We start from the raw sequence: 24,410 nt of genomic DNA, 5'->3' as shown, positions 1-24,410 counted from the left end.
GGCACTCAACGCTTTTATGAGTAGCCAGAAGGTGTCACAAAAAGCACGGTTGGCTGTGCATAGAGGGGTGTTGGTGCCTACACTTATGGTAGCGAAAGTTGGGTATGGCAGAAGAAACATCAGAGTCAAGTGAATGCAGTGGAAATGAGAGCGTTGAGAAGTGTGAATGGTGTGGACTGAACGAAGATGTAGTGACAAAAATTGAGAAAGGTATGTTGAGATGGTTTGGACACGTGGAATGAATGAGTGAAAGAATGTTAACAAAGAGAGTGTATAAGGGAGAAGTAGAAGAGGGAGCTGGAAGGGGTAGACCTCGGCGGACTTTCTCTGATCAAATCGGGGAAATCCTGAAGAAAGGCCAGGTCAAGAGCACCCTAAACCGACGAGCGTGTATGAGGAATGTCATGAAAGTGAAGGAAGCGAAAGAGGTATGTCAGGATCGTAGCAAGTGGAAATCCGTGTTCTCTGCCTACCCTTTCGGGAAATAGGCGTGATTATATGTATGTACGTATGTACATAACTTTACAACCTATAACATTACGTTACATGACACATATTACCCACGAAATGGTCCCGACTCAGCATGGTGTTAGTCTGGATGGGCCAACGCTGCTCTTCCGCCGGGGCCATAAGCGAGTGAAACACGGAAAGTACACAACATTAAAAAAAAGGAATAATAAACAATAGTAATAAAACAAATTGGAAAGAAATAAATAACAAATCACAGTTAAATTATATGTAAAAAAGAAAGAAATGATGGCGATAAAACCTGTAACGTGAACGCGACCAGACATAAATGTCGAGCAGCTGGCGCCATCTGCTATAATACACAGGCAATACAGCACGGATTAATACGCGTTGAGCAAAAACAACAAAACAAGGGCCGTAGTTCACATGTTACAACGGTTTGTAGGTGAAATTAATACATAATAACTACAATTAGTAAAGTACGATATCACATAATGAGAACTATATTATAAACTACGTGAAACATTAAAAATGAGTATGAATGGCGGTTGCGGAAAGGACGGAAAAAGATGGTAACGTACTTATACACGTCTGGAATGAGTAAATGCAGCTTGTCTCAAGTTGGAGTATGAACTTTTTTAAGATTGTTTTAAAACTGCGAATGCTTTGCAGGTTCCAAATTATTGGAGGGATGTTGTTCCAATCCGATGAATGAGTATGAGTATGAATATGAGTGGAATTTTATTGCTAATGTCGACTCCATAGCTCACTATTAGTCTTACCGTGCGATAACAACTCCGATGGCTGGGCCTTATCGCAAAAGTACCATAACCTATGCGGTAATATTATGGTAGTCAAATCAATGGTTAGACCTATAATGACTTTCTTACATTCCTATTCATTTTTTTATTACAGGAAAGACAAGTTCTTTATAAAATGTCTGACAATGGTACTGATTATCTGTTAATTATATCAGTGGCTAATAATTCTCACTGTTAACAATCTCGCAAGAATGCGTATTGTGTGTTTTTGTGCAGCTGTACTTCCGAGCAACATACAATGTACAAGAGCAATCGGTGCAGTAATGTGGCTGGTATGAATAGAGCTTATGTGCACAGACAAAAGCTCCATAGAAAACCCCCTGATTCACTAAATAATAGGTATTTGTTAGTGGAAGTTCTTCTACTATTTTCGAATTTACTCTTTATTTTCGTTTGGTGTCTAATGTCTATTATACCTTAAGCAGATCAAATGAGTATTTCAAACGCATTTTATAATATATCATAGCACGTATGCGTTATTTTATGATTGAAATACCTTGTTGGTTTTACGTACGCACTAATCAACTAAAGCCATGGTTACTACCTCGTCGTTTTTCCACGGAACGGCGACGCGGGCGCATAGTTCTTGTCGCAATTTAATTGTTTGCCGCAGGCGGCGTACGTAATAACTGATTTGCGTTTATTTTAGGCGTGTAAAATGAAAAATGATTTCTTTTGGAATATATTCTGTGTACAAATTAGTATTGCTGTCCTCGTATATCAAATATTTAATTTTATTCTATGCGACTGTGCGTACGCGTTGATATTGATATTTAAGTATACTAGTATTATATAATTTTTTTGATAGTAGTATTCTTCTATTGCTTATTTATTGTTGGTAAAATTTGGGAGTAAGTAATACGGTATCCGCTTAAAAGTATTCTAAGGTGCAATCATAAAGGATGACTCACGATAGAACGGTAGAAAAGCTTCCGACATTTCGTATAGAAAGCATTATAATAAACATCCCTATAATGGAACAGGCACCAGTAATGGGATTGTATAGACAAATCCTGTAAAACAAGTATTCACCATCAGTTTTTAATCGTTGGCAACATTTTACCATAAACAAGAGCGAAAGAGCTGCTTAAGTTTAATTTTTCATTGATATTTGTTAGGTTGAAAATGAATGGCGCCATACATCTCATGACTGGAGCCAAAAACCACAGTTTTAATTGATTAATAATATTAAAACTAATTGCAGTAGCTTCCATTAAATACATAGAAAACATAAAGGATGAATTGGACATTCAACTTTTAAAGCGTAAAGTGTTAGAAATTTTACAGGTGTCCGTGAAATATCAAAAATACTCCAAATTTTTAACATACGTGACCACCGATCACCATAGAAAACGAAGTGTTGGATGCCTCGGCCCGGACCTGAACCGTTCATTTTGTCCTGGATAAAGCTACAATACACTTAGGGAGCCTGTTGTGTATTCGGTACCCATGAATTCCAAATAGCAATCGTAATGAGCCGCCGATTTAAACGTCGATTTGTTTACCAACAAATATCTAGATCTAATATTGTGATTGGATTTGTATAGCACTGAATACAAAGAAGGACGCGTTATCTGAAATCATCTCGGCACATTAGGAAATCATTATACCGATACCGTTCGATTGTTATGTTGTGTAATGATACTTATTTATTGAGACTAAGCGGAGTTTTAAGTGATATGTTTTTAAATAAATGCACTTGATCATAAGCAAATCTATTTATTTTGACCAGAAAATTTTGGGTTCTTAATTATAGCAAGTCTCAAACTTAAAAGCACAAAAATATAAAACGAAATGATTGGGAAAGACAGAACGCAGTCCTTTTAAACGATTTTCATGGCTCAATTTACTTATACATTTTAAATCATTAGCGACCAGCGCACGATCTATTCCTAAGAGCGGTTGAAATGATCTAAACACGTCGCGCGAGTGACTAAAAAACCTGAATTAAATGGTAAAAATAATTTAATGTTAGTAGGTAATGACTCAGGAGAATTTGATATGCAATTGATCATACGGAAATCTATTTATTTTGACCAGAAAATTTTGGGTTCTTAAGTATGGCACGTCTTAAACTTGAAAACACAAAAATATAGAACGAAATAATTGGGAAATACAGAACACAGTCCTTTGTTGCGATGTCGAAATCAATCGTAATAATAACATAATGGGACCACCGTATGTAATTTTATGGCGGCCAGTATGGCCCAACTCACTTTCACTTCGCCTTATGGTATTTCGTTCCAGGAAAATGTGGTTAGGATTGGTTCAAAAAGGCTTTTGAAATTATTTCGAAGCAAGTTTAATCACCCACTACTGATCCTCGCTCGTCGTATATGCTTGAAATTCTCTTGCAAATCTGTTGTCCTTCACCATAAAAACAACGGTAAATATCTCCACCGGGAGGTCTGTAAGAAAAAGATCTCCTTGTTTTCAATACTCGGCCTGTGTATCCACACCACGGGTTCCAACACTTAAGTTTGAGCAGGACGAAAAATTTCTTAGTTTTTAGTAGAACTTCTGGTACAATTTTTGGGAATTCCTTGAATTTAAGACCTGTGGCTAACGGTATGTAGGGGTTGAGATCACAGAGAATTTCACCTTCGTTGCTCTGTTGACACACAAATTCGTCCTGCGACAATATGGCTGACTCGTTGGGTTTCGCTATATTCCCAGCGTCTACTAATTTCACATGAGAGTCGATAGTGTCCTTACTATGACAAACACGTTCACCCTTCTTATAAACTAAACAATCAACCATATAAAACTGTTTGTCTGGTATAGTATTTGACAAGAAAAGTAATTTGTCGATATTTTTTAAATAGTTGTATCTTACTTTCTCGCATTCGTACTTCTCAGGTGCTTTTAAATAACATGATTGCAAGAACATAGTGGGGGATGTGATCTGAGATATGGAGTCTAGTTTTAAAGCATTGCACTCAGTTTCTGAGCAAGAGTACAACTTAACGTTGGATCTTGGTATGTAAGGGTCATATGCTGGAGTAAAATTGTCAGTTGCGACTTTTCCTTCATTATTCCTTCGAAGGACTTTGCATACAGGTTCTTCGCCCTACAAATGCGTTTTATTAATAAATTAATCATATTAGAGAGCAAGCATATAAATATTAATAAGATCATATTTAACTGATTAAAAATAATTACCTTATCCAAAACGCATACTACGTCCTTATTATAGAGCTGTTGATAAAATGGGAAAATTTATTTAAGTATAAGAAAACTTAAAAACAAACAATTCAATTGTTGAATACGTGTTTATACCCCAAAAACTCCATAGCTCCAAGTAGCAACAGTGATAATTGAACAAAACAGTTTGAAATTCATGTTTGCCTCACATCACATGGGTGAAAAGTATTCTAACGAAGTCTAGGTGCTATCAGCAACTTGTAAGTCATCGTTTCGCTCGTTGCATTTTAATCGATAAGTAAATTGAAATTCTCAAAGTAGCCGGTAAGCTGATTCTGATTTAACAATTTGCTCAGAGTTTGATCTTGTTTTGTTTCCTTGACGATCGCTCACGCTGATTGGTGGGCGCAAAATTCAAAATCTAATTAGGCATCTCGCTCGTACTTATAGGTGCGCTTGAGATACTTAATGACATAAATAACAAATAATTAAATCAGAATTGGCCTCCAGTCCATCAAGATTAGTCGAGGAAGTGGAGAATTGGAAGAAAAAGTTGCATTGCACCCAATTTGCAGCATGCGTAGGCATGTAGTGTTACATGGTCGATTTCTTTTCCGTCAGGCTAGCAGGGAACTACTTATATTATCTAAGAATAGTATAGTAGATTTTTTAAAAGTTAGGCCGGCGCCCCACTGCAGCGCACGCTATGTACACGACCCACGTTCCTATACAAAATTTCGTGGGCCTGCCCACGGTTTGTATTAAAACGTGGGCCGTGGATGTAGCGTGCGCAGCAGTGGGGCGCCGGCCTTAGGCGAAATTACGTCTACGTACACTATTTTTGCAGAATTTTGTAAAATATTTTTAGAAATTACGTCTACAAATGTTTTGTACAATTTCGCAAAATAATTTTTGAGTGACCATTTTGTTTGAACATAATTTACTTATTCGACTATATTTTATGTTATAGACACGAATATTTAAAATAAGGTCTGTTTTACGCAGGATATTACACAGATTATACAGATACTCATTACTTATCCACGTGACGATTATTATGAAACATTTTAGATTGAGCTTCTTGTAAAAAGTCAAAGATACTTTTTGTCCGAGGACAGGAGAAACAGCATGAAAATGTCATTTAAAAAGCCCTTTCTCCTTACTCTCTCTTCTTCCGATATTCATCTTACGTCGTCTGACCCTAGCTTACATAAAATAATATAGTACAGTGAGCTGCGGAATTGCATGGAGAAATTATGAATGAATTCTTTGATAAATTCGCCATGCACTTTCACGCCTGATGGTACTTGAGTAAAACTTTGGAATGCACTTACCAGTAAAATAAAGTCTTGCTTATACATTTTTCATTACAGTGCGTCGGCGAGCGGCTGGATCTGGAAAACAATAGAATAGTTATTTACTATATCAAAACCGTCAAATGGGGATAGTGGACGACCGCTTATACAGACGTAGACATCATTTTCCTTCCTGAATAATTGACTTTATGGGTGTTATTTCTACACTATTTATTGTGTATTGACCATAGCTTTGCCCCTTTGGTTTTTTAGATTTTTTTATTATTATAAATGTTATGAGCAAAAAATTCATACAATTTTTAACCTAACCTAAAAAATATTATAATTTTAATTTAATTTTTAATTATTATTCTTATAATAATCAAAAAATCTAAAAAGATTAAACGAAGGGGCATATATATAAAATATTTTCTATAATGTTAACGGCACCAATAATGCGATATTTAAGAGAAAATTTGGAGTATTTTTGATTTTTCACCGACATCTCTAAAATTTCTGTCGCTTTATGCGCTATGGTTTTTTGCTCCAGTCATGGGAGGTAAGGCGCCATTAATTTAAAAAGTAACAAATATCAATGAAAAATTAAATTTAAGCAGCTCTTTGGCTCTTGTATAAACAAGAGCCAAAGAGCTCTTGTTTATACAAGAAGATAAAAAAAGAGAGATAAAATGTTGCCAGCAATTAAAAATTTATTGTAAATACTTGTTTTACAGGATTTGTCTATACCATCCCATTACTGGTGCCTGTTCCATTATAGGGGTTCCTTACTTACTAATGTTAATATCCAGAGATGTAAATAAGGACATAATACGTTTGTATAGAGAAACGGTCATCCCCTTTTGTCTTCAGTAACGCGTAGGTAACATCAAGTTTATTTCCTTAGTTTTGTATGGATATTATACTGTACTATATGAATGAATTTTCTACCCTTAATAACCTTTTACACGTTTAAGATTTGTATGGAATGACAATAGTTATTTGTTTTACGAGGGGGCAAAGTTATTGTTTGACCGCTCGTGCCAATCCGAGAACAAGACATAAGATTCCAAAATTGAACCACGAGTGGATGAAAGTTGCAAGGGGGGGCAAGGTACGAGGGTTAAATACATTTTGCCACTGAGTGAAATACAACATTTTTCATCACACCAACGCGAAGAGAATTCTAACTGTATTATATCAAACAAAATCAAACCAAATCAAATATAAATGAACGTTATTAAATATATTCATTCAAAATCATCATTTAATAGTCAATTCTACCATCTAACATATGGAAACCAGTCAAAATTTGCATCAGATTACTTTGCCACACACGTGGATAAAATGCATTTTTCTAATCCGTTTTTGAACAATCAAGAGAGCCTTTAACAGCTTGTGTAGTGAAAATGTTAATGTAACCAAGCTATGAAAAATATTTGGGAAAAATATGTAGGTACTTAATTCTCTTTTAATGAAACCTACTCTTGTAAATGAAAATGCCCTTAAACGCTCTACATTTCAAATAATCAGGGTCGATTTGGTTAATCGAAAAATCAATTCGTTTTCCAGTCGGCAGCATGAAGGTTGCTTTTAAATACCGCGTAGTAAAGTGTGAAATCGCCGTTATTGTTTTAAACAGTTGATAGATTTGAGGCAGTTATTCTTAAGCTGAGCGTTCAGCTTCTCGTGATGTATGACGGTCTAGTTTTGGCAAGGTTGTGCGTGGGCGCTAATCTTGCACCGGCATTCTTGCCGCGTCGCTTGTAGCTCATTGTCATCACAACATGTTCAACCATGGCTAAATTAAATATACGAATCAACTTTTAGACCAACACTTTTCACGTCTGTAGCGTTACCAAAAATGTGTCTGGAGTTACCAAATCATGTACTAATTTAATATTTGGCTAAATTGTAGGTTTATCAGAGAGCATATCGCTTGTTTTAACATACAATTATATAAAGTAATTAAATAATAGTTTTTGTGTTTATTAGTTTTTAATTTAAGTTAAAATTCGTGTAATTTTCGTAAGTACATTTTAAGATTATAAAGTTGTATTTTTTGATATGAATAATAAATATCGTAAAGGAATATATTATAAGTTTATAAGCTAATTTTGGATTGAAGTTTGAAAAACGTGAACAGATTAATATCGGCCTTAAAGTTGGTTCGCCCAAATACAAATGACTTATAAAAGTTATAAGTTGTTACATTTTTCTATTTCACACGAATATGTAACAAGAAATAAAGGAAAAATATAAGCTTGCTTAATATTTTTTATATTGTTACAAAAGTGCCACAATTTAGTTAGTTTTGTAATAATGTTTAAAATCATGTCTTTATTTACATGAAATTGAGTCTGTCTTCTGTAAGCTCATTAAGTGAAATGCGTGTAATAATAATTTAAGTAAATGATTAAAATAGTATGCAAATTTCTTCTCCGTTGAATTACTCTTGGCAGAGCAGTCGTGGTTACGTTGAACGAACGATTTTACACCAGGGGGCTTACCGCGAAAACCGAAATTCGCAAATTGCGGGTATCTTTCTCTTTTACTCTTACTAAGACGTAATTAGAGTGACAGAGAAAAATGCCCGTAATTGACGAATTACGATTTTCCCGGTAGCCGCCCTGTTCTCCCTGGCAGATGATTCTCTGGCACATGTATGCAAAAGTATGCAAATGTTAAAAGCAAATCATAAATATGAAGCAAATGGATATAACTAATACAAGGTGTTCCGTTGTGAAAACAATAGAAAACAATTTTCACACATTTTGTCACTTAATATAATTTATTTATTTAACCAACAGGCAAAAAATATTGCCATAATTACACTGCCAAAAATAAACGTAATTAAATTTATTATGGCAAAATTTATTCAAAGAAAGTGTACACGATAAGGCATTGAACGATAGTGAAAACACCATCGCCTCCTGCATGCCAAGCAGGTATTTTATATTGATGCCGCTGCCACTCGCCTTGATCGACCATAACGTATTCATCAACTCGTATGTCATGCACTGGCATGTTTTAGTGCCCGATAAAAGACCTTGCATTGAGTTATACATTATACAAATGTGAGGTGCGTAAGTAATCGCGAAAGTGAATCTGAGGGTTAGCGGAGAAACGAGAATTAATTTACGGATATATACAGATGATTACTATAACTAGCTTATATCTAAAATAGGCCTTTGAGGCATTGTACCAAGGATGCTGGCGGTATTTCCTCGTTGTATCGCAATACTGATACGTTGTGCGAGGAAGCCGCCAGCTCTTCGGTCACCAGTTACGTCAACCAGGCGGTTCGCGATTTCTCCAAAAAACTTGTGCACGCTGGGACCCCATGGACCTAGAGTTTCACTTTATCCATTATGCATATTGTTATTGTAAATAAATATTTATTTAATTAATTTATTACTAACGTCCGGAGATTTATTCCGAGTGGTACTTTTTAACAGATCGCATGTTAAACTAGTGGCTCTGTGGGCTGTAGACCTCGCCAGTGTATATTACAACTGAAAAATTGGTTCACAATTGCGACCTGTAGAGGAGAACATCTGGACGTACGAAAGCATTTTCGCCACAGTTGAAATCGAGACCTTCGCTAATGCTGCACTGAAAAAAATAGATAGCCGAACTGGTTTTGTAACTTTACTAAATAACTAAACTACGGTTATAAGAAAATAAACTTTGCATAAATTTACAAACTTATTTTGTAGTGTATACCCAGCCACTGAACACTGATAGCCAAACACGGTTTTGTAACATATAACACATAGTTCGCAAGTCCCAATTTTTGTGTAAACAGTAACCAAAATTTTGTTACAGTTATGCAAACATTTCTTTCAGTGTGGTCAAATATCCATAGTTCTAAAAACGGTCCATAAGTGGTCATATTTGCATTTTGATAATTCTTTTAAATATATACTTACAGAGTTACCTATATTCTAATTCAATTTTAGCCCCTTAGTGAGAAATTTTTAACTGTCTGTGCCTGACGGGGAAAGATGAGAACATTCCGCTTCCGCTGAAGCGCATTTATGTTGGTTTTATTGGTGATGAATTAGTCTTTTCAACTTATTAAAATAATTATTTATCAGGCTAATTTTACCAACAATGAATAGAGATTGTAGATAACTTATATTTAACATACACATATAGAGTTTCGTGTACACGGGACAGTGGTGTCCCGGACATTTGATATGTGTACGCAAATCGGAAGTCAACTGTCAGCCTGATTCGAATTTTAATAAATGGCAAATATGTGCTTTAGACACGATATGGATCGGATATATCTGTGTAAAATCGGACCCGGGTATGTCCTTAAACTACGTCCACAAGAGAGGTATGGGCATTGTGAATGTCATCTCGCTCTGTGTGGTAGGGCACAGCACAGCGGATGTCATTCCAGACGCAATAGTTCGTGTTAGCTCCATCCGCGATCTCGGTGTCATTCTAGACTCTCGTCTCAATTTCCATGAGCACCTGAATGCATTGACCCGTAATTGTTACAAGAGGTTGGGATTTGTCATTCGAAATGCCAGGGATTTTACTGACTCAAGAACAATAAAACTGCTCTACAATGCCTTAGTGAGGAGTAAGCTTGAGACGGCCTCTGTCGTTTGGTGTCCCTACGAGACAACATATGTCTTACAACTGGAAAAAGTACAGAAAGTGTTCTTGCGCTTCCTATACAAAAAAATGTACGGGTATTACCCATTCCTTTATCCCACCAAGTTTTTGTTGGGAATGATGGGATTTAACTCCCTAGAGGTAAGACGCAGCTCAGCACTTCTCACTACAATCTGTAATATCTTACGCGGTGACTCTGACTGTGTCGAGTTAACAACACAAGTAGTGCGTCTGTTTGTCCCAACACCTTCTAGATTTGAGTTTCGGCCTCGTAATCGCTGTCTTTTATCTGTGCCGGGTTCCCGAACTGTGTCGCGCAGGAACGCTCCTTTTGTTCGAGCTTTACGCAGCTTGAATTCACTCCTCGCATCAGCGCCTGAATGTGATGTGTTTGCAAGTAGATGGATGTCAGTGCGTGATGAATGTCTGAGGTTCAGCGAGATGATGGATATTCGTCCCTCCTCTGTGTTATAAGTGTCACCTGTATTCTAATTAGTATTTTTATGTTTCATGTCAACTCTTTCCAATTATACATGTCTAGATTGTCTAGGTTCAATATGTAATTTCACAGTGCTTTAGTTTTAACTGTTATACTGTGTTAATTAAAATGAATAAATAAAATAAATAAAAAAAAAAAAAAAAATAATTCCAGATCTAGAGCAGAGCCCAACTGGGGAAGTACCTCCACCTTACAGAAAATCGCAGCCAAATAACACTAGACCCTACTCATAGTGTTGTGTTCCTGCCGGTGAGTAAGGTTGCCAGAGCTCAACGAGGGTGGGAGGGGGTTAGGGTCGGCAACGCGCATGTAACTCCTCTGGAGTTGCAGGCGTACATAGGCTACGGATACTGCTTACCATCAGGCAGGCCGTATGCTTGTTTGCCACCGAAGTAGTATAAAAAAAAAAGTGTAAAAAGTGATGGTTTTGTTTAAAGAAACTTATACACATATATTAAAGCTTGAATAATACCATGGTTTGGTACTTATGGGGTTATTTAAAGTTATTATTAGGGTCAGATAGGCCGAGAAATAGAAATACTTCCGCTAGGCGTACTTTAGCCAGCCAGTTAGGAAAACTATGCGAAAGTGCCTGTAACCCTTGCCCTTACTTGTAGTTCTAGAAACTATCTCTATAGGCTAGTTTGAATTACGTTAGTAATTTAGTCGAGTGGTGAGTATTTGTGACTTTGCATGCCTAAAGGGTCCTTATGCTCCATTTGCAGCATAGAGCCTTTAGGCATACAAAGCCATAAATACTCGCTACTTGACTAAAATACTAACGTACATGAGAGCTTTTGATTTTGACCCGCTTGACTTTGCTATTCACATTTAAATTGTCTCAAATAAAAACAAATGTTACTCTGTTTTTATATCGTACCTGTTTTATATCACATCTGTTTTCGATTGGGCAATTTAATACGCAATCATCCTGATTGTGTATAAGTTTTGGATTAAAATGATAGATCGGTTAGACAAATTGTGGCAATCGAACTGTCAATCACGGATACAACAAAAAGATTAGCGTCTTTTAGCCGTGTAACTTTTAAATTAGCATGAAAACATTTGTTTACTAGCGGAAACAATTCATTGCTAATTCACAGCGTGTACTGTTCATAAAATTTAACGTTTTCCGTTTTAAGGTAATAACTAATACACATAATAGTTACGTGAGAAATGCGGATGGGTAACTCTATACGCGTTTGCGTGATACGCAACAGTTGTGGTCTGCGTCTAACCAGAAGGCTAATTCGAACGTACACTTGACATAAAAACGATGTATGTCTAAATGTTATCATTCGTGCCTGCATTTCACTCGTATTTATCTGTAGGTACCTGGTACATATTGGCGCAAGCGAGATGCACGGGCCAAGTGATGTCAAAATGTAAACTACGCGCGCGAGATAAACTACCCGTATTTTTTTACTTGTAACTCTAGAGAGGGACGAATAGTCTATGTCACTCGCAGGATATTGTTGCGGTGCATTTGTGCTAAGCCTCTGAAGGCGATCATGGATGGCTTTATCCATGTGATAAAAGTGTCACTTTTAACACTGTGCACTTCGCGAAAGAGACCGAATTGTCACTATCACGCTGTGAAGTAGACAAGTGCGATAATCATAATCGTACCGCGAGACGATGACCTTTCTAATGTAGGTATTGGCGTTCATTAAAAACATGTTTTCGGATGGTTGGCGTTATAAAAATACCAAAATATATTTGTAATAAAAATGTGAAATTGTATGTTTTTGATGTTTGTTGCTCAATCACGCAAATATGGCTCAACAATTTGGATTAAACTTGGCATAGATAGATAGATAAATAAGCACTTTATCCATTCCCGCAAAATACATGGTAGGTATTTACTGAAGAAAAAAATATTGAAACGAATTGAACTTGCCTGCCAGTGCCAAACCTGGATTATAACGGATAATGTAAGTAATTTAATCTGTATACGGAGAATCGATCCCTGTGGGGTAAACTGTAGACAACTGTGAGTATGGGGTGGGTAGGTATCTAGTATAGCAGGGACTGCGATAGTAGTTTATAATATAAGTATTATAAATTTTACTACGCCAAAAAAAAAATTATGTAACGAACCTACTTGCCAGTGCCCCTCCTGGATTATAATGGATAATGTAATTAAATAAATTTGTATACGGAAAATCGTTCCCTGTGGGGTAAATTGTAGACAAATGTAAGTACGGGATGGGTATCTATTGTGGGGAGGGACCTAGGGATTTCGAGACTAGTTTATAAGTGTTATAAATATTTCTACGTCTGCAGAGTCTAAGAATAATGCCAACCTAATAGGGAAAAAAACACAGCAGGCTCCATATAATCAAAAAACCTAATCTTATATGCTTCAGATTTGCATGTGTAGGTTTTAAATAACTGGTTTGATATCGGCTTTTTTGCAGTGACAAATAAACACTAACAGGATCAAAACAGGATCTTAGCCAGAATATTAAGATAAAACCAGAAATGGTCAAAATAATATTGAAGTCAGTCAAAACAGCTCAAAAACTCTAGAGACACAGAAAATTACAATTTATTAAGCATCTAGAGTTGAACAATGAACTAAACATTTAAGGCGTGTTTTTAATAAAATTGCCAAGTTATGCTACTTGTAAATTTTATAGTTTTTATAACTAATTTAGCTACCTAATAGGTACATTCACTGCCAAGAACACGCTAGAGTCAGACCAAGATAAGTTGGCAGCGATTTTGCTAGCCCAGATGGTGCAAGTGTCAAGTAAACGTCAATTTGACAGAAGTTTGACGTTTAAAATAACCCGTGCACCGTCTGGGCTATGAAAATGGCTGCCAACTTATCTTAGTCTTCATTTTGTATTGGAAATGGGGAGCTCTGCACTGAAAATAAATATTTTTTCATTTCCAAGGTTTTCTTCAATTATATTTTTATTAGACTTTTAAGGTATAATACAAAAAAAAAGCGGCCAAGTGCGAGTCGGACTCGCCCATGAAGGGTTCCTTTATGACGTATTAAAAAAAACTACTTAAACTACTAGATCTCGTTCAACATTTTACCACTTTGGACACACATTTTACCACTTTGGTAGTGTCTCTCGCGCAAACTATTCACTTTAGAAAAAAAAATATTAGGAACCTAAATATCATTTTTGAAGACCTATCCATAGATATCCCACACGTATGGGTTTGACGAAAAAAATTTTTTTTTTAATTTTATGACGTATTAAAAAAAACTACTCACTAGATCTCGTTCAAAACAATTTTCGTTAGAAGTTTGCATCGTAATGTATATCATATATTTTTTTTAGATTTTTCATTCTGTTATTTTAGAAGTTACAGGGGGGGGGACACACTTTTTTTTACTTTGGGAGGTTCTCTCGCGCAAACTATTCAGTTTAGAAAAAAATGATATTAGAAACCTTAATATCATTTTTGAAGACCTATCCATAGATACCCCACATGTATGGGTATGTTGAAAAAAAAAATTTTTTTAAATTTCATGACGTATTAAAAAAAAACTACTTACTAGATCTCGTTCAAACCAATTTTCGGTGGAAGTTTACATGGCAATGTATATCATATATTTTTTTTAGATTTTTCATTCTGTTATTTTAGAAGTTACGGGGGGGGGGGGACACACTTTTTTTTACTTTGGGAGGTTCTCTCGCGCAAACTATTCAGTTTAGAAAAAAATGATATTAGAAACCTTAATATCATTTTTGAAGACCTATCCATAGATACCCCACATGTATGAGTATGTTGAAAAAAAAATTTTTTTTTTTAATTTCATGACGTATTAAAAAAAAAACTACTTACTAGATCTCGTTCAAACCAATTTTCGGTGGAAGTTTACATGGCAATGTATATCATATATTTTTTTTAGATTTTTCATTCTGTTATTTTAGAAGTTACGGGGGGGGGGGGACACACATTTTACCACTTTGGAAGTGTCTCTCGCGCAAACTATTCATTTTAGATTACATTCACATTAGATTCATTTTAGATTTAATTTCACAAACTAATTATATTAGAAACCTCAATATCATTTTTGAAGACCTATCCATAGATACCCCACACGTATGGGTTTGATGAAAAAAGATTTTTTGAGTTTTAGTTCTAAGTATGGGGAACCCCCAAAATTTATTGTTTTTTTTCTATTTTTGTGTGAAAATCTTAATGCGGTTCATAGAATACATCCACTTACTAAGTTTGAACAGTACAGCTCTTATAGTTTCGGAAAAAAGTGGCTGTGACAGAATCGGACAGACAGACGGACATGACGAATCTATAAGGGTTCCGTTTTTTGCCATTTGGCTACGGAACCCTAAAAACAGCTTTATAATTATATTGCCGTATTTACCATGTTATTTTGAATATGCCGCTTTTATATTGTTTGTTTTACCAAAATATGATAAACTAAACTAGTTTTACAGATAAGAAAAACAATACACACCTACATACATATGGTACTTAGAATAAGTCATAATCATAAATACTTAGATAAATAAATAGTTCATAAGATAAGATCGGGTACACAAAAACTCTAAGTGAGTGCAACATTCGCCGATAAACGTTATGTTTGGCGAAATATTATGTAAATGTACCTATATTGTACCAATTTTTTTTTGATAAATAAAAAAATAATAATAATACAATCCGAATGTAACAATTAAGTATGTTAATCTGAAGATTAACGAACTGTTTCTATTTTTACCAAACCGTTATTTTTACATTTGAATATATATCATTTGGGCAAGACGAGTTTCTATATTTAGGCAACAATATTGCTAAACTGTTGGCTATTGGTAACATTTGAATAAATAAATTCCGCAAATGTTTAAGTTTTAGCTCCTACATAATATTTGATAAAATACACATATTTCAATATGGTCTTCGGTTACCGCGATAGTTATTATTATTATTTTTGAACATATTTAAATCCGGGTCTAAATATAAAAAGGGGTTACATTTTTTTAACGGATTATATCACCTACAACGAAATTAAAACACATCCCGATGTTTCGAGTCCCTTACTGCACTTTTGGTCAACGGCAAACTGAGTCTCTTCGTCGGTTTTTATTTTATGTAAATTAGTTATACACGATACATAACAAACATATTTTTCTCAAACTTGAGACTTTCTTGATTTTATTGCACTTTTGATGTTAATGACGGTCAAAAAATCTTTATTGACTCCATTAGCTTTTTAACTAAGTTTTGGGTCCACGAGTCAGGGTAATAGGAATTAATTTTGGCAATCAGCTTTAAGCCAGTCTTGCAAAAAAGGCGATGAACCAATTAAGTCGTTTTACAGATCTACAAAAACTGAATGCGTTCATTGAACCTCTAAAATAAATTAAACGCTTGTAGTATGAATCTGATTTTAGTCATAGATGTGACTATTTATTAATGTCCTCTATCTATACTGGGATGTATTTCGGAAATCTCCCACACCTCGCATACGGGCCCTATCGACCAATGAAAACAGAGGGCCTACCACGAACCACGTTCGACGTGTTGCCTCTCTGTCGCACTTGTAAATTCGTACGTAAGTGTGACAGGGAGGCAACCCGCCGAACGTGGTTCGCGGTAGGCCCTCAGTTCTTCGAATGCGGGCCCTGTCATGCTTTATAGAAAACTCCCGCGTCCCGCAACGCGGGCCCTCGACCAATAAAACTGAGCCATTAGGGCGGGTGATATATATAAGTACCATTTAAAGCGGAGTATTTATCATGTACTTACGAGAGTATTTATCATGTACGTACATGTAAAGACAAAAGTGGAGGCCCCTGCGCGAAATAGTCTTCATTTTTGTCTCTGGATATTAACATTATTGAAAATATTTTGACAGAATTTGTTGTGTATCAGCCACAGCTATGCCCTTACGTTAGACTTTTTTGGAATATTAAATTAGAATTCAAAAAATTGAGTGAAATCTGTTTTCCGCTCCTAATTTTTACAATAATCATAAATTCGAAAAAAGTCAAAAGTAAATACATTAAATTATATAAAAATATTTTCCATAATGTCAATATTCAGAGAGGAAAAGGGGGGCTACGTTTGTAAAGAGAAGCGGCTGTTTCCTCTTAAGATGTCATTTGCAATAGTGCCAAAATACCGGTAACTCAGAAAAACAAAAATAGGTATGTACATGTTAAAAACCCGGTTTGAATAGTAATTTCAATGTAAATGACAACGAAATCGTAAACTTTTAGTCTTTTGCATTTTGTATAAAATACAGTTCTCGATATATACCACATTTTACACGTATATTTTACAGCAAAATATCCATACTATAATCAAACAAATTACAATACACAATAGTTACCAATTCACCAATCACGTAAAGATGATTTCCTTATTACCTCACGAAGTTAAACAATCAACAAAAACACTTCCGATCGGACACGGAGCTGCGCGCGCGCAATGTGTGGAGATGCAATGTTCCACTGCTAGAAGTAGCTAGTTAGGCGTAAACCATAGATATGTAACTTAAATAGACTACTTATGAACAAAGAGGTCTAACTAATCATGATCTGCATAACACAAGCAATACGTTTGTGGTCAAATTCAAATAAGTGTTCATCCCCGAGGTTGGAAGGTGGTTCAAACATACGTCGACAAAAAATGTTTAGAAATATTTTTCTTACTTACTCGTCTTTTATAAAATTTCATAATTTCATATGTCGTGTAAACATATTTTAAATAAATAAATTAAAACTCTTATAACCAAACATTTTTTAAAATTATGAACAATATGCACAGTAAATATTTGTCATTGTCAACCTATGTTTGGGCCATCGTGTATTTATACCGAGGTTAAATAAACTATCTTGAATCTACATGTGTTTTCTCGAATGTTACTTTTATATTAGGGGTCAGTTGAAAGTGGGTACAAACACTCAACCTTGTATCCTTTCACCTTTACATCCTTAGAGCCTGGTACGTATTTTTCTAGTACTTATCTACACACATAATACTTAATCAGAGTGAACACAGTCATAAAGTGCGTTTTTTTCATTATGTTGTTTGGTTATATAGAAGTTTCATCTGTAATTAACTATGTATTTTTTGCTTTTATTTTGTCATTTATTGTTATTACAAATAATGTTTAGTGGTGAGGAGAAGATTGAAGTCAATTTTTTGTATATCGGGAAATACGTAAGGTACAGACACAAGCTACATAAATCACTCTGATATTGACAATTCCATAGTCATCTATTTAAATATATGTCTGCGGCAACACATGCGCGGTCAACTGAACACAGTAATCTCCTGCGCATGTCACACGCCACGCTATTTATCCTCATGACGATGACTAAGTGGACTGACTAACTTTAGTCAGTTTCATTTAAAATAATTATTTTTTTGCAAAATTACCGTAAGTGACTCAGTTTCAGTTCTGTTTAAAAATACTTTTCTAAGTTACCTTAAATGACTCAGCGAAGGTATTTTTCGACAAAAATTCATTTCCTGGTAAATTCTGTGGTTGCAGATAAATTTTTGACTTGCAAATATCGAAGACACTGTGAGGATAATTAGCTCCAAGCATGAATTTATTGGAAGATGACAATCGATTCTACTTCCCGTGAGATTTTATTTTATTTATAAGAATAAGAAATATAAGAAATATTTATTAGCACAAAAAGTTACAAAATTTAGATTAATATTTAATTGTACTCACATAGAAAATTGCGCTAAAAGGTCTTCACTCAGCTTGATATATGAGGTAGGTATATGTTAAACGTGTTAAATATACATTGTCAATTAGAAAGAAGATAATATTTTACGTTTTTAAACTCGAATATCTTTACAAAAATGTTACAATTGCAAATTTTACATTTTTGTATTCATTTCGTTTTTTTTAATACCACGACGGTGGCAAACAAGCACACGGCCCGCCTGATGGTAAGCAGTCATCGTAGCCTATGGACGCCTGCAACACCAGAGGTGTTACATGCGCGTTGCCGACCCTTTAAAAACCTGTACGCTCCTTTTTTGAAGAATACTGTAACCCCTCGGGAAAACCTCGGCAGGAAGCTCATTCCACAGCCGAAGCGTTCGCGGGAGGAAATTGTTTAATTGTTAATGAACGAAAATTATAAAATATTTTTCATGCGTATAGCCATATAATAAGAAAGTTTTGATCTCCTAAAATTGTAAAGCTATTTAGTTGTTTAATAGTTAATTAAAGCAAATGTTTGCCGTACCCTATTAGGGTCCATAAGATACTACATATTAGACTGTAACAAGTTGTTTTTTCTACCGCGGTGTGATAAAAGATTATGAATATGATGGTTAATTTAGTTACTGACTGAAAATGTTTGCAAAGCTTTACGTTTTCTGACACGCTTTTAGGACGTATAAAAAAATGAATATTAAAAATGCAGCAGTTATTTAAGCGAAGTAGATAGGGCCTTAAGCCGGGCCGTAGTTAATAGCATGTTAAAGTATATGGGTTAGGTTTGGCCACAGACAAAAGCTAAATATCCAAGTACCTAATATTACTTCTCAAAAATGCTTGATGTGTTTTTTAAATAAATACATATGTATAAAATGACAACCGGTCTGGCCTAGTGGGTAGTGACCCTGCCTACGAAGCTGATGGTCCCGGGTTCAAATCCTGGTAAGGGCATTTATTCGTGTGATGAGTATGGATATTTTGTCCTGTATAATATTTTTAAATATTCATATATTATACATATCGTTGTCTAAGTGCCCTCAACACAAGCCTTATTGAGCTTATTGTGGGGCTTAGTCAATTTGTGTAATAATGTCCTATAATATTAAAAAAAAAGTATGGGACAAATTTTCACGGTACGAACTAGTCTCACAGTAAGCTCAATAAGACTTGTATTACGGATACTACACGACGATATATATAATATATAAATACGCTGAATTATTTCTAACTAACTAATCAACAATAAATTATAATATTATACAATATCTATTTATGATAAAGAAATGTAAATGTAACACTTAATAAGTGTCATTAGTCATTATATAAGCAGAAAATTATGAAGTTAACATGTCAAAGACGTTACTTAACCGGAAGTGTGAGTGTCCACAGGATGCGCCAAAGATACATTGATTAAGTAAGATGCATTAAATCTAAGACAACGTCCTTCTAATTTGATAGGTAAACGAGATGGCGCTGTACAGCTCCATACACTTGCGGTAACTCTGATCGTCAAACGTTGACGTTTGACAATTCAGTTACCGCAAACATGGCACAGTACAGCGCCATCTGTTTTGGATGTCAAACTAAAGGACACGTTTTTTTCTTAGACTTATCTTAGACTGTTTGGATACACTAAAGCAATTAATCTTATGTTCTTAATTTTTAAGTAAATAGGTAACATTTTGATTGTGATAAAACCTTCTATTCGTATTTGGCAGATAAAAAGAGAAAGGCATGAGAAAAGAAGAGATTATGGAGTGTGGAATTAAGAGGAGTAAAATCTCTTAAATAATAGTTCCAAATCTCTCCAGAGTAGCGCTAGAGTAGCTAAGAACCTAGGCGCTATTGACGGAGTGAAGTGCGCTGTCTATGATTTGATTTTTTTGTTCAAGTATTCTAGGTATTGTAGCGCCACCTATTTAAGGTTTTTTGATGACAGTTTTTGGTACATGGAGATTTATTTCCTTACCATCACCTTCCGTAGAACTCTTCTACGGATGTTTTGCGTTGTGTGATGTGTGCTCTTCAGAACTGCACTTCTATTAACTGTTTACTGTAAGTAGGATAAATCGTCACGTGACAAAAGAGCGGGGACAGCTGTGTCGTGTCAACTACTTACCCAAATCTCTATACAAACAATTCGTGTGCCCCATAGACACACAATGCTTTGAGCTGTACTTTAATGAGGTGCAGGAACTTAAAAGACTATTAGAGGTGTGTGATTAATGGAGTAATGGAATTCGTAACTTACGGTTGTTTACTTTGAAAATTGCCGTCAATTTATTTTACAGTAATAACATATACTAATCTATGAGTATGGGAATTCAATCTTTGTTCTTCGTTACCATAAACGGCGCTGCCGTTGAACATTGACCACCATGAAACATTTAGGTAAGTGATTTTTTAGAGTATTTTTGATATTTCACTGATTACGGTAAAATTTCTACCGTTCTGTGCGTAAAAACTGTTAAAAGTTGAAAGCCCTATTCGTCTTTTATGTTTCTGACGTTTAATATCACAGGTTTCAACATAATTAACAAATTAAAACTAAGTTTTTTTTCTCTAATCATGGACAGTAGGTAGAGAGCCATTTCTTTTTAAAATTAACAGACCGAAATTAATTAAATGTCAAACTTAAGCATGATCCATGCTTGTTTATGGTACAATGTTGCAGGTGTTTAAATCCTGATGTTAAATAATTATTTTACAGGAGTTGTGGTAAACATTGAATTATTGGTGCCACGTTCATTGTAGAGATGTTTACCATAGATGTCAATAAACGTTTCATTTGTGACTGTTGTACGGTCACAGACTAATCGTTGACCCATGTACGGCTCAAGCTAATTTGGTTATCAAGTAAAGTAAACCCTAAGGGGCTCAGCAATTAAAGTCCGTGACTTTACCTTCGATACAGGCGTGAAACTCGCTAGTGGCCTAAACAAACTTTCGAAAAAAATTGTGTACAAGGTTACATTTTATAAAAATGACAACACAGGCGACCCTCGCTCTGATTCTTTCCTGGTCCCGCAAATATCTATCACTAGCTGTAACAGCGAGGGATTGCCGCCAGATTCATCTGAACCAAATGTGCCAAAAGTAGGTATTTTGTGGCACATTTAGTTCGGGTGATTTTATATTAATATTTTGTTTTTAAGCTTATACTTGACGCAAATGATGATCCCTAAGACAGTTCATTTTTAATAATAAATATTATAGGACATTATAACACAAATTGACTAAGCCCCACAGTAAGCCCAATAAGGCTTGTGTTGAGGGTACTTAGACAACGATATATATAATATATAAATATTTATAAATACTTAAATACATAGAAAACATCCATAACTCAGGAACAAATATCCATGCTCATCACACGAATAAATGCCCTTACCAGGATTTGAACCCGGGACCATCAGCTTCGCAGGCAGGGTCACTACCCACTAGGCCAAACCGGTCGGAGTTCATTTTTGTATGGAGCAACTGTCAATGTCAAATGTATGAAGACTTTTTTTACATTTTTAATTTAGAAATGTAACAATTAAGTAATAAAAAAAGGAAAAAAAACCTGTCTCTTCAATTATTTTAGTAATTAAGTCTATTCAAAAGTGATTTTGAAGAACCGTCATACGGATCATCTCGTATACGTAGGTGCTAGATGAGCAGTTGACGAAACCTGTTGTGGATATATATTTTGTAGGTACTATGCATATTTTGACGAAGCGTGTTGTGGATGTTTTTTTTGCTTGATTATACATACTGACGACGCCTTTGTCGTGGATTTTGTCCGCACGTTAGGGTTGCCACTTTTTTCTAAAGAAAAATTTATATTTTTGTCAAAATATTTACTAGGAAAATGAAAAAAAAAAATAGTACACCGATTTGAGGCGAACTGCTGCGTTTAAAAATCCAAGTCGCATACGATGCGATATCGGAGATACTGGGTTATTCACACTACTTACCAGCAAGTTATTACCAGTGGTAACTACTGGGAATTTTTTCCCCACCTTTAACTAGTGGTAACTTGGAAAAAATCCCAGTAGTTACAACCAACTCGGTTTGGTGGTGACTAGAACTAGTTTATCCATACGTTAATTTCTCCTTAAATATTTATTTTTTTGCATTTGCACCGGTTTTAATATTCTTGAGCACTTTTAAGGCGGTTTACTGAAACACTAATCGACTTATAATTATTTATTAAAGCACTCTATATTTATGCTATCCTATTTCTACTATTTTTATTAGCATTGAACGATAGCAAAATGTTGGCGGTAACTACTGGGAAAAACAAATACAACCTTTTCCCGAAAAAATCCCAGTAGTTACCACTGGTAACAACTTGGTGGTAACTAGTAACAAAGGGGGAATAAACCGTGACACCTTTTTTAGTGCTGAAAATATAGTACATAACATATTGTGTTGGGATAATATGTAGTACAATTTACTAAAATATAGTACGATGTATATAAAAGGACTGGTGGTAATGGCAACCCTACTGCACGTGTATCTAAATACGACATGTTTACTTATAAGGCATAAATTAGGTACATCAATAATTATTATCAAACCTACCTGTCTCAACTCATGAGTGCTTCTTATTACAGCCACTTTCAGTCCATTTCCATTAGCACTATACTGACGATGCACATAAAAAGCTTCATGATTTGCCGTTACTTGATTAAGTTAATGACATGTTTCCGCGTTAATTGTCTTCGTTAATGGTATGTTTTTCGTTAATGATGATTTGATTAGTTACATCACAATCGTAATTTTCTGTTAGATAGTTAGATTGTTAAACGACCTTTATATGTTCAGGCTGAAATTGAAAAATACTTACTTATCTTTCTAGATAATTAAATGTACAGTAACACTAACGGTTGCTTCTAGTTCTGTAGCTGAACGACTTCAGAATTTTAGAAAACTTATTCACTTTTGTTTAACTTAGGAAAGTAGAGCTAACATTGCTTTTGTACGTCAACAAAGCATAGTCACACCATGTTAAAGAGAATAGATACAACGGGAAACGAGGTTAGTCCTCAATACTTCCATTTAAACGAATTGTCAAAACAGAAAGACGGAGACAAAACGTCGCGTTCGCGATCGCATCGGGCTTAGAATAACTAAAGAACGAACGCGTGGATCGCGCGCGCCGACTCTACTGCAACTGAGTGGGTTTCCCGCCAAAACCTGCAGATCACCAATGTAAGACTCAAGGAAAAAAAGACCACTGATTCGTACAAATAGGATGCTCACTTAGGGCGTTTTTTCTCTGCACGCTCGCCGCTCCCATTCATGGTTTCATTACATAACCCTTTCTTTATGATTACTGCTTATTATTTAGTATTGGATCAATGTTGCCGGGTCACGAGCGGATTGTGTATTTCAAGGCTTATTATGCTACCGATTTTTGTTGTGTTTGGAAGGATGTATTGTGAAATTCATTTAATACCTAATCAACAATATAATGTTGAAAAATAAGATTGTTGTTGAAGTATCGTGAATTGCCAAGGGCCTCTTTATTATTTAATAAATTACAAGGCTTTCTAACTTATTGAACCTAAAAATAAATAAGCAAGTTTATGACTTCAAAAGCTCGAACGGATATAATATAATAACGTGATTAGTAAAATAACGTGTAACTGCAATGCGTACTTGTAATATTTCATAATAAAAACGAAAGGAAACGAGTCTGAAATCTGAAATCTGAGTCTCCGGAGCCTATGGTCGCCTGCAACTCCAGAGGAATTATATGCGCGTTGCCGACTCTAACACTCCGCACCTTCGTTGAGCTCTGGCAACCTTATTACCTTACTCACCGGCAGGAACATAACACTATGAGTAGTAAGGTGGGCTCTGCTGGGCCCCAGGATGTCATTCCA

General features: G+C 35.3%; 2 protein-coding genes across 5 annotated transcripts in view; both read right to left on the bottom strand.

Annotated features, from left to right (window-relative positions):
* Positions 1-23,679, bottom strand: part of LOC133520149 (uncharacterized) — an 82,591-nt gene extending 58,912 nt beyond the window's left edge. Inside the window, exons 1-2 of one of the 4 annotated variants that reach the window (XM_061854517.1) lie at positions 23,369-23,679; positions 5,768-5,827 (exon numbers count right to left, since the gene is read on the bottom strand). In XM_061854517.1, the coding sequence (XP_061710501.1) occupies positions 5,768-5,794 (27 nt within the window). In that variant the 5' untranslated portion in view covers positions 5,795-5,827; positions 23,369-23,679. Of the gene's footprint in view, positions 1-5,767; positions 5,828-17,178; positions 17,300-23,103; positions 23,188-23,368 lie in introns of those variants that run through there. The other 3 variants (XM_061854520.1, XM_061854518.1, XM_061854519.1) reach the window with 3 other exon arrangements.
* Positions 3,301-5,044, bottom strand: LOC133520148 (uncharacterized). The gene is made up of 3 exons (XM_061854515.1): positions 4,569-5,044; positions 4,452-4,487; positions 3,301-4,359 (listed from the first exon to the last, which is right to left on the bottom strand). Exons 1-3 carry the CDS (start codon positions 4,629-4,631, stop codon positions 3,592-3,594), a joined length of 867 nt encoding a protein of 288 aa, XP_061710499.1. The 5' UTR covers positions 4,632-5,044; the 3' UTR covers positions 3,301-3,591.
* Positions 23,680-24,410: the final 731 nt, after the last annotated feature.

The sequence above is a fragment of the Cydia pomonella genome, chromosome 7 (assembly GCF_033807575.1).
Source record: "Cydia pomonella isolate Wapato2018A chromosome 7, ilCydPomo1, whole genome shotgun sequence".
NCBI classification, from domain to species: Eukaryota; Metazoa; Arthropoda; class Insecta; order Lepidoptera; family Tortricidae; genus Cydia; species Cydia pomonella.
Note: the sequence above shows the minus strand (reverse complement) of the source record. Positions and strands in the feature narration are given on the sequence as shown.